The sequence below is a fragment of the Anas acuta genome, chromosome 2 (assembly GCF_963932015.1).
Source record: "Anas acuta chromosome 2, bAnaAcu1.1, whole genome shotgun sequence".
Classification (NCBI taxonomy): domain Eukaryota; kingdom Metazoa; phylum Chordata; class Aves; order Anseriformes; family Anatidae; genus Anas; species Anas acuta.
The window spans coordinates 6,401,878-6,417,212 of NC_088980.1; the positions used below are offsets into that span (position 1 = coordinate 6,401,878).

Consider the following 15,335-nt stretch of genomic DNA (forward strand, 5'->3'; position numbering starts at 1 on the left):
TGGCACAGCCTGGCAGGCTCTGCTTACAGGAAACTCAGCACTCACATACCCCGGTGGATAGCAAAGACCCTTGAAAAGGCCATAAAGGAAACAAACGCTTCCATATGTACTGAAGGCATTAGATGGTGAATAATAAATAACAGCAGGCTCCGCTAAGTGAACAAGAAGCAGAAAAACAACAGAGAGGTGCCTCGCATCCTGAATCGTGCCTCTCCTGCAGCCTGTACCTATGCTGCTAGGGGTGAGAGGTGTTTGAGCATGCAATTAAGGCTTGTGCCATAAAGCTCGTATGAAGAGGGCTGCGCTAAGCCTGCTCTCACCGGCGTTAGCATCCCTAACTGTACGCGCCGCAAGACACCTGCAGTGCCTCTGATTGCTGAAGGCAGGAGGGAAGCTGGAGGTTTGTTGTTGTGTTTTTGTTTTTTTCTAAGTTTTATCTTCAAGTGCCATCTCCTTCCCCTTTAAAAAAAATCCTATACCTGCACGAAAGCCTTTAAGGAATTCAGGTTGCAGCCCTCGCGTTTCTATTTTCCCCTTTATCAAGGCAGCCTCCTCGGCGCTGAGGTTTCCCTCCCCATTTCACGAGGCGTTAGGGGGCTTCCACGTGCCAGAGCAACTCCACTTCCCCCCATCCTCCCTCTCCCACAGATCGATGCAGAAGAGATGATTTCAGCAGGGCTCCAGCAGTCCTTTCTTTCTGTTTCTTAAATACCCACTTCCCTTCCCTGCCACTTTTCGCGGCGTTGCCCTCTGCTTTTAGTTATTCCGCTCGCAGAGCCGCTCTCTGCAGAGAGCTGTATCAAACTATTTCCTGAAGACCGGCTAAATTATATGCATAACTTCCTTCCTTCAACCACTCGGAGGAAGTAGCAAAACAATCATATGTGTTTGACATTATTACTCATTTATGAACCCATGCCAAGCCTCCCTTTCTGTGGTATCGCTGACATAATGCCACGAGGAGGATGGAAAGGGCTCTCTTAAATCGCCACGCAGGGTAGTTGTCAGGACTTTATTCCTTTCGGGGAAAAAAAAAACAAGGCAGTTTTAGCTGAAATGCCTCATGCCAGGCCTCAGCTGGGAAGCACTTGGTTGGTTCGGGGGGCTTTTTCTTTTTCGACTTCAAAGCAGAAAGCAGCTATTTGAGTTATTCAAATGGACACAGATATTTCAACAAGTTAAGCAATGCTTCCAGATGCTTTTCCTTGAAATCAGATAACAAGCCATTTGGATTTAAAAGCATCGGTATTGGAGTCTTCAATGGCAAACACATCCTTTGCTAAATCTGTTGGTTAAGAAATCAAGCTAATGAGTGAAAACAGCCTGCTCCACATCTGCAGTTCATTATCCCCGTCTTTCAGTTGGTGCGCGCTCAGGGCAGCCATCCAGGTACATCTGACATGTTATACTTAGCAAATATTAGAAATGATACAGTGGGAGAGAATGACACATCTTTCTACGGCAGCGAGAGCACGTTTCGAGGCAGTTCACGTGCTCTTCAAGGGAATGTGAGCACGACCTCTCCGGTGGGGCTGTGTAAATAAACAAATAGCACCCGGTTGATTTTTAACCAGTCCCTTTCCCCTACAGCCTTCAATGCCCGTGTGCCACATTCTGGTTTCCTTATTATAAAGAGCAGAGGAAGGAGCCCTCATCCTCAGCATCCTGATTGCTGCTGCCCTGCATTCGTCACCTTCCTGTGACACAGTTACATGCCTGCCTTGTAACACCAAGTGCTGCCAATGTGCTAAGCCCAGAGATGCTGCAGGAGGACCCAGCAGGGCCTCATCCTGCATTCAGGGGACACTGCAGGGAGCTCCAGGTGCATCGCCCAAGGAGCTCAGCACCCAGGAGCTCAGCATCCCGCACAAAGGTGCCGCAAACGAAGACAGGAAGGGCATCAACACAGCACTGCTGATTGCAAAAATCATCTTTTAAGCTGTTTTTGCCATTGTGGGATGCGACGCTACCTGCATGAAAGACTGAAGAGGGCACTCAAGGGAAAAAGAAAAAAAAAAAAGACTCGATTTAAACAGCCCTTATTTAATTAAAGCTAACCTTTATTTCAAATGCTGCTTTCAACACTTGCACTGTTTGCTAATTCTCAGAACATCTTTTAGCTCTGCCCTGAACTGCGACTTTGAAGAATCGGGCTGCAGGATAATGGATGCTCAACCCCAGGGCTGAGAAAAGGCTTGTGAGGAGCCCTGGAAACTTTTTACCATTGTAACGGAGCAACATGTTATGACAAAGATTAAGAAGCACTACATCCCTGCACGGAGGCTCTCAGTGACAATACAAGTGTCACTGCGAACGAGAGCAGGCACTGAAAGGAGAAATCTGTTTACAGTAAACACTTCTGCTTGGAAATACCGAGCTCGAGTGACCTTCTGTTCTCAGGAGGATTGGCATTAAAAAGACTAATGGGCCAAGAAGGATTGATTTATCAGTTAAAAATAAAAAGTTAATTTTATACAGAGCCCAACCCTGCAACTGGCAAGGGAATAGGTGTGGTAGGAAAGCAAGCCTAGAGCTAGTAAGAGAAGGAAGATGAGGAACTAACTCACAGCTGGGACATGCCAAGACAATAGGCACAAGATCAGGGACACCGTGCAATGACTAAGGAAAACTTCCAGCCATCGGACAGAGCTGGTCCCAGCTAAACCTGACAGCTTAGGACCTGGTGTCCTAAAACCTTTAGAATTGGAAGCTAGAAAAACGATGCTGTGATTGCACGAAGGTGACAGCAGCTTATGCTGGTGTGACACTGAGGGAAACCATTGAATTTTGTATTCTGATCCTCCTTATTGATAGGGCTGGGCTTTGTTTGGTTGGTGTTTGTTGTTTTGTTCTCGCTTTTAACAGAAACGCTGCCTGAGCTCTGAACTACTGAGCATTGTCCTTTTGAACCGGGAAACTTCAGAGGGCCGTTTTCTTCAGCTGGAGTTATTTTCCCCTCTGTAGAATTGCATTAAGGGAAATGAGAAAAGACTAGCTTATTCTCCCAGCTATTTAATGAGGCTGGAGCCTTCATACTACAAAGCTGCTCTGCTTTTCAGCTCGTTACTTGCAGCAACACGCAAACATGAGCGTTACTTTTGCTGTCCCACTCTTTCTCCCAGCCCATCTCTTCGCTCAGCCGAAGAACAGCAAAACTTTTTGCAACATCACAAATGCCAGAATATCTCAACCTCTAAACACCCCCAGATATCTGTAGTTTTTTTTTCTAGAGAGCTCCAAATGATTCCAAGTTTTCCTTTGTATCGCCAAATGCTCTTGGAAGAACATATTGCTCTTCGTTTGATGGTACAGGACACGTTTTTCAAAGCATGCCAGAATTATCAAAGCTTTGCTAAGGGAAAGAAGAAAGAAAAAAAAAAAAAAACACCACACAACAAAAAAACTTAAAGTGCATTTTGCAGCCTCTATTTAGAAACTAAAGTGACAATTTTGAGAGCTGCATTAGCAACAGAGGTAATTACTGGGGATGAATGGGCCAATTGACTTGGACCTGCTTTCTTTTCCTCGATGCAAAAATCACAAGCTTTTGCACTTAGAGCAACAATTAAACCTGCCTTCAGGGAAACCAGTTAGGCTATTACCTGTCGTAACAGTTGAAGTCGTCTAACCAGCAGCCTTTCTTCACCAGCTCGATGGAGCCCGAGTTGTTTCTCCAGGAGGCGTAGCAGTGGAGCCGCTTGTCCTTCTCCCCCTCGCAGCGCTCCACGCCGCTCTGGTTGGTCTTCTCCAGCTCCCAGTTGGCGTTGTAGTAAATGCATTCCCTCGTCTCCGCCTCCCCGTGGCCTGGTCCTGCAGCAAAAGTCAAAGCCCAAGCACGTTCAAGCAAAATCATTCACAGATCTTGGGAGGCGCATCTCCACGGGGCCTTGCTTTGGGTGACGCACGCGTTGGTATCAAACTACACGTGCCATAGACGTGAACTTCAGCACAGCGTGTTCTCCTTTGCCAATTTGAGGTGGAGAGCAGGGATCAGGTTGGCCTCGGCTCACACCAGGAGCCTGTGGTGAAGTCAAGAGCCTCACACAGACCCCAAGGCCCCCTCTGGCCAGTGCCTCAACCACAGGTCCCTAGCATGGGGAGGTGGAACAGCAATCCACACCGTGTTTTTTAACCACAGAAGGCCTGGTTAGGAAAGAGAACCTCCCAGTGTGCTGCTTGCCACGTGCTGGGCTGGCACACAAGGTAGTTACAGCCTCCCTCTCCAACGCCATTTCAGGAAACACCAGCTAAAAATAAAGGGTTTATTATGCGGGTAGGACATAACTGGGAATGGAGAATATTCATCCTGCAGAGGAGGGCCAGACCAGTACCAAGTCCTCACCTTAGATCCCATTTCAGGCTTATTTCACTCAGCCTCCTCATGCTAAATGCCATTTTTTTATCACGTCGCCTTTCCACCAAAGCAAGACCCTCAGCAAAAGCAACTCCATTCCCCGAACAACTTTGGTCACCCCACATGGACCTCTGGCCACCACAAACCAAGGACGCTCCATACCCTGTCTTTTACTTGTATCAAAGGACCAAGGAGTTTTTGCAGTCCCTAAAGTGAAGCAATTCCTCCACGGCCATCAGACTGCAGAGCAGAAACACAATTATAGATACACCAGTTTAAAAAAGGAGTTAAGCAAGGACATGGTGATATCCGCATGTGACATAATTTGTCTTAAACCTTAGAAATCCTCTCTTTATTTGGAAATACTCTGCACCACGGCATTTTGATGATTTGTTTAAAATGAGAGGAAAGAAGGAAACCAAACACACAAGATGTAAGCAGATAGCCAGAAATAGCACCACGAAGCGTGTGGCTTTGCGAATCCTGAGATGTCCTGCAGCCATCTGCCCTTGGGATCACCCATCCAAGGCAAGGGCAGACCTGGCTGTTACACTGATGGATCGCAATCACAAAAAAATGTAGGTATCCCAATAAACTGTGTTGACAATTGGGTAAAAAAACATGAATGGGTCCCGCAGGATGGTGAAATGAAAGTGCTGTGCTCCCAGAATAGCCAGAGCTTTGCAAACCGCAGAACTGTGCTTCTGGCAGGAAAATTTTGCAGTGTTTTTATGACTCTGCCTTCTCCCAAGGCTGCGTGTGCAACTTTTAATGTTGGGTTTAAGGCGGTCAGGACCACGTCTGGATGATCTAAATGCAACCTCCTCTCTGATTCTTGCTCTACAAGGCAAAGCAGCCACTTCGGAAAGGTCTGTAAAAGGTGATTCAATTTGACTTTCAGGAGACATGGAGCAGCAAGTGGCTTACAGCTGGCAGAGGAAACACCCAGCCAGGCATGGGCACCAGCTCCTTGCCTTGATGGCAATCAAGCTGTCAATGCAGCCTTCTGCTGGCCACATGCAGCAGGTAAGGATTGCACAGCATCACAGCATCCTGCAGCTTGGAAAAGATCTTTGAGCTCATCAGGTCCAACCATTGTCCTGACCTACCGAGTCCTGACACCAAACCACGTCCCTTAGTGCCACTTCCATGTCTCTTAGCACCTTCAGGGATGGGGACTCCACCAGCTCCCTGGGCAACCCGTTCCAGTGCCTAACCACCCTTTCCATCAAGAAATTCTTCCTAATGTTCAATCTAAACCTCCCTTGGTGCGATTTGAGATCATTTCCTTGCATCCTTCCCTTGTCACTTGAGAAAAGATGACCCTGTCCAGGGCAGAAGCGTGACCGCAAGAAGTGTGACTACAAGAAATGTGACCACAAGAAGAGTGACCACAAGAAGTATGACCACGGTTCCTGCGTGGGCTGGGGGTGGTGTGGCTCCTGGTACCAACACACCTGGCCTCAGCGGTGGGTAAAATTCTTGTGGTATGGAGCAAACCCATCGGACTGGAAAGATCTCTCTGCATTTTGAAGAGGTGTTCGATTCCTCGATAACTCTTTTTTGGGAAGAACGTTTCATCTGCACCATGGGAGAGACTGGAAGGGAGGAGGGGTACGAGCAAGTCATAAAGCTGACTTCAGGAACTGGAAATTATATTCAAAGCACACACGAACAAGAGCTCAATTTCAATAGCACCTGCAGGTTTTATCGGCACTTGCAAAGCTCCATCTGAGTTTTCCTCTGACAAGTTGCTTACTATAATAAAAACAACCTACCAATATCCCTCAACACGGAACAGTGTCAATATTGACACTCCTTGTTAAAGCCTTGATATTTGTTCTGCTGCTACTTACGCTGCGCTTTGTTAGGGCAGATTAAGCGTTTTTGCTAAATAAGAGTTAAATCAGCAGGAAAGCGAGGGAGCATCGCCTCGTGTGCAGAGGGGCTGATGTCTTTTTATTTATAAAGGAATAAGTAAATATCTTAGCTTCATTGTAATACTTAACATGGCTTCCAGCTGATACTTGCTGGAAATTGGTCCATTCCTCGAATCCCTTTTTGTGACATCGTTCCCATCAGCCCAACCCAAATCCTGCTTCTGCACTCGATGGAAATTTCCTCTCCCTCCCCCAACCAAATCTCCCAGAAAGGAGGAGATTTAATGAACCATTTGCCTGGGAAGCAGCCCCAAAATTTAATCCCAGCTCAGCTACCGCTGTCTGTAACCTCAAGCAATATCGGGCAGCCTCTGCTTTCTCCACCTGGGCCGATGCAATGCACAAAGCTGCGGGGAGATTTGAGGTTTCCACTGTGCTTTGAAAAGAGAAACTTCAGCCCGCTAAATCCTGAGCTCAGCCCAGGCTCCCTTCCCCCAAGACAGTTGTCTTTTCTGGAACAAGTTTCAGATTAAGAGTACGATCTGCTTGCAAACACGCAAAGCGAACTCTGCAAACAGCAACCGCGCCAAGAAAACGGCCTTTCGCAGTTTTTTCCCCCTATCAAAGTCGAACAAAAGCATGTTCAAAGTTTGGGATGGATGACTAAATACACGTACGTTTCCCTTAACGCCGCTCTTAAGGATGCTCGCCTTTGGGAGACGCTTTAAAAAACCCGTGTGTTTGCTACCTGCTTTTAGATCTTCTTAAAAAGCCCTTTGGTGAGTCTGCTGGATGTCCAGACTTGCAGGAAACCCTTCTGCTTGTGCCCGAGAAGGTCTCAGCATGAAGGACACAGCTCCAGGAGCAGCTGTTGATGTGCCTGCTGCTTCGGCTCATCAGGAAACCCTCTCACCTTGCTCTGGGATGGATCAGGCAGAGAGCAAAGTTTGCAGCTGGCCACCTTATCTACATTTGCTGTGTTAAAAGCCCCTTGAAATGGAGGGACGGAAGGGTTCAAAGTGGGTTTTGTCCCTTTGAGGTGAGGTAAGAGGAGGAAACCTCTGCTCCTGCTTCTTCAAGGCATGCAGGTCTTGCTGCCTCCTGTTCCCCCCTTGGGTCAAGGACACATACCCAATTCCCCAAAACCCCATGAGGTCTGCAAGAAATGCCAGGCTGGAAGCTGCTGCAGCTGAGCCGTGCCCTGCTGCTTGCTTCAAGCTGAAAGAATCAGAGGGTTTTGCCCCAAAATGGGCAAGGGAAGCACTTTTCTCCTTTCACCTGTGCACACCTGATGCAACGAGGCTTGGCTTGGAACAGGGGCTTCCCTTTGTGCACCAACTGCTTTTAACACCACAACCTACAAACCCCCGTGTAGGGAATAAAATCTTGAGCCCTGCTTGAAACTGAAGAATAACGAAGAGTTAAGGCTTTGCACCAGCGGCTTGGTTTCTGGCATCCTGCTGCACCAAGCTGGAGCTTTGGGGACGATGCAGCACGGCTTCTCCCCAGCCTTCCCCAAACAGAAACTGTGCAAAAACAACCCCAAACAGAAACTGTGCAAAAACATCCCCAAAGCACCACCCAGCCCAAACAACACCCAGCACCCCAATGCTACAAGGACAGGGGGAGCCCACCCACCAGCACCCGAATTCAGCCCTGAGAAGCTGTCATCAGGCCGATTCCCTCAGGTGGATTTTCTGCTCCAAATGAGCGGAGCATCACCAGGGTTTTGCCTAGCAAGGCCCCCAGCATCCATCCGAGGCAGGTAATGATGGAAGAGGAGCCGTGCGACATGGGAGGACCACGGGAGCACCTGGGAGCTGCCGGGCGCACGGGGAGCTCATTAAACAGGGTCCTCCTGACCCGCAGGACTTCAGCCTTGGGACCTTGCTGTTGATCTGAGACTCAGGCTCTGCTCTCTTCATTTGGAGCTGCTGACAGATCAACGGGGCTGTGTCATTATCCGACAGCCGCTAAATTATAGCCAGGATCCTGTGTAGCAGCGCCGGGTCTAGGTGTTAGCAGTTGCTGGGCTCCTAACTCATAATTAGATACACAGGGAATATCTTCCCCAAGGCTGAAGGCTGCTATAAATCTCAGCTCCTTATCTCTGCCTGCCCCCTTTTTAAAACCTAAAATGAAAGTATATACGAGAAGATGGGATGTGTCAAAATAGTCTGCATAAACACGGAGTGATTTCCCAGACAGTCTGTTTGCCTAACTGTCAAAACCACCGGGCTTTATACATGAAACTGTGTATGCAACTGAAGTTATTTGCAAACACTTAGTTATGTCCCTATATAGCTATTTGTACATGTAATTTTATAATATAAAATGACAGAGATTGTACACCGAATTGGGGTAATTGCCCTCTAATTTGGAGGGTAATTGCATGTAGCAATTAAGCAACTGCGGATGCATTCTTGCATGTGTGATTATGAAAGTCGGGCCCTTTGTTTGAGGTTTGGTTTTGTTTCCAAGAGCTATCCCTCAAACCATGGCATGGTTTGGGCAGGCAGGGGACTTTGAGGCTGCCGGGCGCTCACCTGGCCGCGCAGCATCCTCCGGGGCGAGCCACTGCAGCGCGGGCACACGCACGCCCCTTGCCCTTGCTCAGCAACCGCAGGGATGCTCACCCAGCCACCAGGGCTGCCTTTTGGCACAGGGACATCATCTGGTTGAGGAAACAAGTGTAGAGCACACCAGAAGGCATTGGGTGCATGAGGGAAAGGCAATGAAATAGGGCTGCTGCCCCCAAACTCTCCCCGCCCCAGACACCAGCCCCAAAGTTTCACACCGGTCTGCAGTTTAAAGGAACTCCAGTTGTTGTTGCTAGCATTTCAAATCACGAAACCAAGCCAGGGGAAGCTTGCAACTGGAAAAGTTTGGAAAACGTTGCTCTAGAGAGACCACCCAGTTGCATCTCTGCAGAGCCTACAACGACTCCACAATTAGTACGTGGTGCTCCGGCGCGTATTCCCCGAGCGCAGTGATTTCATTCCTGCCGTCCTCAAATAATAGGTCAAAATACGTTTTTAGGCAAAGCATCAAACCAGCGATGACATCTGTGGTTAAGTACGTAACCGTGCGTGAGGATTTAAAGATTCCTGCTCACATCCCCCGCTCTTTACCAAAGCTTTGAATCGGTGAGGCCCCACGTACCAGAAATAAGCCAAAATTTTGCTGTGCCTCTAGGGACCCTGGGGCTGGCAGCCCAGCCCCGTGCCCACAGACACCCAGGAGCAAGCCCCAGGCTCAGCCCTTCCAGGCAGCTGGGTGCGGGAGATCCTCCAGGGCAGCGTCTTGGCTAATTAAAAATCCTGGTAAAAAATGAACTATTTCAAAACGTTTTGGCTCTCGAGCTGGCTCAGGTAAAAGCAGCCTGTGCAGCACTGAGAACATAACGCCAAGGGAGGATATTACTCTGAATTCTGTTTTCTGTCAATAGATTTGGCATATCCCACGATAAAAGAGCTTCAAGTTTTCTAGTCAATCAATGGCTGTTAATCTATTATCTCAGCATCTATCGCCATGGTAACCTGCAATGATGCCATTGACAACCAGTCTCAAAAGGACAGGAGGCTTTAAGTCATTTTCTTTTAAAATTAAAAAAGGAACTTTAATATTAAGAAATACATCCTCCCTGCTCACCAGGGATGACAACTCAGGGCTTCTATATTCACACCATGAGTCACGCTTCACAGCTTCCACGGACATCTGTGTAGCAATCCCCTCCCCATATATCTCTTTTTTAACTTGGGCTTAAGTCTGTTAAAAGATAACAAGGAAATTATTTAAAAGAAGTAGATCTTTATTACAATTTCCCCCCAAACTGCTAGTTAAACCTGTTTTGTAAAATAGAAGGAGCACACTTTAAGACATTACCACCAACCAGGGGAAAGGATGCAATAAAGATTTAATCCTTCTGAATGATTTCCCTGGTATTTTAAGTCAAAGAGGGTGGGTAGAAAAAGGACTCGGTGAAATACAGAGCGCGCGCACACACACGCGTGGCCGGTGAAATTAATCTCTTGGCCCAAAGGGGAGGATCGGGCAGAAAAAGGCTTCGTAAATCATTTCTCCGGCCAGGCAGAGGGATCCAAGGAGGTTTGGCCAGGTCAGCGGCTGGACTGGCGTGCAGCAGGACAGAAACGTTGCCAGCAGTTAATCAATTTTTGGAAGCAGTGTGTTGTTTTTTTTTTACTTGAACTCAGCTGGTCGTTCCTATATTTTATCTAAAGAAGAGATCATTTTAGTTAGCCATTAGAAAAATCCTATTTTGTACCATTTCGGTTAAGGACAAAGCCAAAATGTAATTAGATTTCTCCCTTTGCATTGCTAACTGTATCTGTCTCCCCAAAAAAGGTTTTAGTTCTTTAATAAAGCCATCAGGGAGATCAATCAGAAGCATTTAATGCCATGGTGCTTCTGCAGTTCATGTTTAAATGCACTCGGGGTCACAAACGAGGCAATTTGGACAGCAGTGCTCAAACTGGATTAGTAATAACACACAAAAAGGCCCAATTTCTTTTTCCTTTTTTTTTTTTTTTAACAGACATGCACACACTCCTCCGCTGCCCACAGGAGGATAAAAACAAAACGAAGCCAGCCTCAACCAACGCGGCGTTACGCACCAAAAACCTGAGCTGGGCTCCTTGTCCCCAACGTGCCACCTCCCCAAAGGACACCTGCATGTCCAGGACCCTTGCCACAAGTCTACCAGGAAAATGCCAACCCTATCTCCACTGATCCCTTTCCACCACCACACTTAAGGAAGTGCCTTGCTTGCTATAGGATTTCCATAAAGAAGAGGTTGTTTTTTTCCCTGATCCGTGAGATTTTGAACAAGCCTATCGTTTTTTTTTCGGTATTTTTTTTTCTTAAATTCAAGATGCACATTTGTAAAAGCATTAAGCAGACAATTTATTTGCCTTTGGATGGCAACAACTACTCTCTGGCATGAAAAAGGACCCTCTTGGGCTACACGTTGTGCAAATAACCTACTGAGAAGGTTGTGTCAACCCCCAAACTTTGCAACCTCGGCGAGAAAATATTAGAATTTAATGACAAGATAAAGATATTTCCAACTGCGCTCCTAAAAATCAAGCAGAGGGCAGATTTTGACCAGATGCCACAAATCACTAAGTAAAATATGCAGCAAATTCTGAAATGACATTTAAAACAAAATCGTTTGTTCTCTCCCATTCTCCTCAGGAGACAGCATGAGGTCTCAAAAGAGCATGGGAGGAGGAAGTGAAATCATGTATGTTCATAAATATTTTCTCCCCGCACACTGAAGTTTTGAAAAGCATTCAAAGCAAGCCTACAAAACCAATTTCATTTGAGGCAAAGGGATGAGGATTTGGGAGCATCTCCTTGTGGAATGCAGAGACCTGAAGAGTGATAACCACCTGGTGATACCTTTCCCGGTCCTTCTACTCCATCCCACCACCTTCATCCTCCCGTGCTGCTGTCACCTGCAGAAATGCCCTTTCAGAGCTCCTTATTTTTAAGATCTTCTCTAGGCAGAGCCCGATGTATCTAGCACACCACGCACACCTAAAATAATGTTGAAACTGCGCACCTGGTAAGCCACCGAGAGTTTTGGTACCCAAAGAGCAGCACCTCGATTCATAATCTACACGTGGTCCTCCGAGATTTATCAGCAGGGACATTTCAAATATGCTTTAAAATGTGCTGAGTCTACTAAGATTGGGCCCCAAGTGCTTTTCTATTGATTCTGCTTGACATTTCCAAATACCACAATTCCAAATTTAATTCACTGGTAATTGGAAAAACTGTAATGCATGTAAATGGACAAGAAGATGTTGGAAGTCCAAAAGGTCAGGCATCAGGAAAGCATGCCCCCAAGAACTAAATGATGTTTGTTTGTCTTCTTGTCACCCTCTTCCACTTGAATGATCAAAACTCGGAGTTGGGCAGTTTTCTCAGCAGGATGGAAGAAGAATGAAAATAAAACAGCACAATCTTTCTAAACTGCCAAGACAGGGTTCAAAATCACTGTTTTAAACTCCATCATTGACCAAGATCCAAATGTACCCTAGAGAGGACTCACTTTATCAGCAGATTACACAAGCGAGTGGTAGACTCATGAAAGAATTAATCTCGTCACTCTTTGTCACTGGAAGATTCTCTCTGCCTGGAAATCCCATTTGTAAGGTTACCCCCCTGCTCCTCCATGGCTCTACAGGTATTTAGCTTCTTGCCAGCCAGGTGAAGAGAAGGCATGGGAAAATTAAAAATTTTACCAGATCTCTTTCCAATGTATGAGGTCCAATCTCAATTCTAGCCTGATCATGAACATTTGTTGGCTGATCCAGAGCCTCAACTGAGCTGCAGCAAGGGCCACAGTTCCCAGCCTGCTTGGATTTCATGGTCAATGTTTTGATGGGTTATTAAGCCTTTGGGGCAAAGACGATACTCATACGAAATACAGAATGACAAAATTCCCATGTTTTAATATGTTCTAAAGAATAAAATGCCTAAGTTTTAGCTGCTGGTCCTACCTGCAACCACCAGTGTGTGAGCGAGCACTGATGCTCTGATGCCCTGGTAAGTTTAAGCTCAAAAGGTAAGAATACAACCCAAGTACAGTGCACAAACAAGCACCAGCACAATTTATAGTTTATATAATTTATAACTGATGAAGGACAAACACATGTTACCACATCCCAGTCAGAGTTTCCCCAGTTCTGCCCACAGCAATATGAAAATAGGCGATAACTCCTTGAAGCAAGCAACATTTATTACACTACTTACATCATTCTACTTTTGAAAAAAAAAAAAAAAAGGAAACAAACAAACAACAACAACAAAATAACAACAACAACATAAATATGCTGACTTTTGAAAGCCTTTTTCCCAATACACTGGTATTTCAAGAGTTAACAGGCTTCAGCCAAAGACTGAGAAGGAGGCTGAACCTAGGAAGAAAGGGGAGGCAGGAAGAAAAGCCACTCTCTAGCCTTTGCAATCGCACACTAGCCTTAAGCCCTCCAAAAGGAAGTAAAGACATTCCTAAAATTCTTCACAGGATGAGAAGCAAGTTGTCAGCTGAATCAGAAGTCCATTTCTCCAGTCTTTATGCTTCTAATGGCAAATCCCACAAGAGCAATTTCAAAAGCCTCCTTTACAATGGAGTATCTCCCAAGTGACTACAGCACATCTAGGACTTGTCTCGTGTTTACAGAAATATACCTTTCTCCTTTGGGCCTATTGAAAAAAGCAACCATCAAATGACCTGAGGAAGGAATGTAGCACAATCCAATAGCATCATGCAATTTCCAGTGATTGTTTCTGTTACAATAATGAAAGGCACAAAAGAAACGGCTGGATAACTACAGCGAGTCTCTAAAGACAAGTTATACAAGAGATGCTGAAGAGTTATTATGTAAAGAGAGAAAAAAAAAATGAAATCACCTTATTAGCTTTTATCTTGATTACATGCAGTCACCAGCATCTGGATTGCACTTTGAAATAAACGTGTTTCTGAGCAGAGCTGTCCCAAAGAGCTGAAACTTTGCCTGTTCCAGAGGTGGAAAGCATCAAAATAACTGTGTGTCCTTGGGCAGGTATTCTCCTTCCTGGGGTTTTGCAGTGTTTTCAAGCCATAAGGAAGACTAAAACGCTTTGGACCACTTTGGCATAGAAGCAGAAGCATTTACCTTCCATCCATGTCCAAGCTTTCTGGATGACACGAGCTCAACAGCTCCACCCCAGAAACTGCACGCATCCCCCTCCTGTTCAATTTTCTATTTAGATGCCCATTCCCACGGTGACTAAGCTCAAATATTGCATCAAATGACATTAAATAATATTCTAGGATTCAGCAGTGTACTCCTAGATGACTTCCAAACCAAAGATAGGTGTGGGAATCTCCACATCTCTGAAGCTGCTCCCACATATTCAGGTGCTGACATATGAGAACAAGGAGATGGAGGAGCTCTTCCCTGGGCACTTTCAGGAAAGCCATGAGTATTTGGAAGGATTTATCACTGGAAATGTAATGAGAACCCAGGTGGTGGAGGCAGATGAGTTGCTGAAAGGAAAACAACAGTATATGGTTGGTAGAATTGATGACACAACTGTTGCAGTGACAAGAGAAGGTTTTATCCCTGGTGATTCACATCATGTTGAGTGTTACTGGCACTGCTCTGATGCCAAACTCACCCTCCTGGTTCCACCACAAGTCATCCCCCTGACTTGCCATGCCTTGGTTCCCCCATACATAAGTAGGCTGATCAACAGGCATCTATGTGTGAAGCACCACGTGAGAGCTGGCTGCATTTCTAAGCTATCATTTTATGCAGATATCCTCCCTCTACTGACCTGAATACTCAGCGGAGAGACCTTTCCTGATTTCAGAGAGCAGGTCATACCCAACCATGACAGAGCAGACCACTTCAGCCTGGAGATATTTTACATTTCTTTCCCTCTCACTCCTCCGGATTTCACTAAGAGGGCAACCAAAGATCAATTCATCCTTGTTTAAACCACCCTGCAAAAATCAGACACTCCCTCCGTACCCTACAATACATTCATTTTAGGCTGCAGCCAAACCCTTTTCCTTTCTCCTCAAGAGCTTCATCAGCGAGGTGCAATAATCATTTATTTACCTCCGCATGCGTGCGTTGTAAGACGAGAAAGGTGCCTGCAGGAACAGGCTCGTGGAGGTCTGGCAGCTACACAGAGATGAGTAAATGCAATCCTGAACACATCTTCTCACTGCCTCCCCACGCTCACATACACTCGGGGGGACAGGCGTGCAAACTACTCCCACCTGTCTAATAAAAAGGTGCAGAATGAGACATTGCTGCGCACTCCTGGTAATCAGCGGGAGCAGAAATGGAAGACAAACCAGCAATAAACTCCGTTTTTACTCTAAATAAAATAAAACAAAAAAATTCCAAGGCAATGCGAAAAGTTTCCCCGTGATGGCAGCCGGTGGAGCAATAAAACCAGGCAGCTACCCGCTAGGGTTGAACATGGCTTTTCAGCCAGTTTTCATGAACTTTGGTAACGCGTGGCAGCTGTCCAAGAAGAGCAAACAAGGCTTTAGGTAACTTTTTGGAGGGTGCAGG

General features: G+C 46.2%; 1 protein-coding gene across 1 annotated transcript in view; it reads right to left on the bottom strand.

Annotated features, from left to right (window-relative positions):
- ACVR2B (activin A receptor type 2B) overlaps positions 1 to 15,335 on the bottom strand; it is a 91,378-nt gene that overhangs the window by 16,429 nt on the left and 59,614 nt on the right. The window contains exon 2 of the mRNA XM_068673375.1: positions 3,603 to 3,810. Coding sequence (XP_068529476.1) covers positions 3,603 to 3,810 — 208 coding nt within the window. The remainder of the gene's footprint in view (positions 1 to 3,602; positions 3,811 to 15,335) is intronic.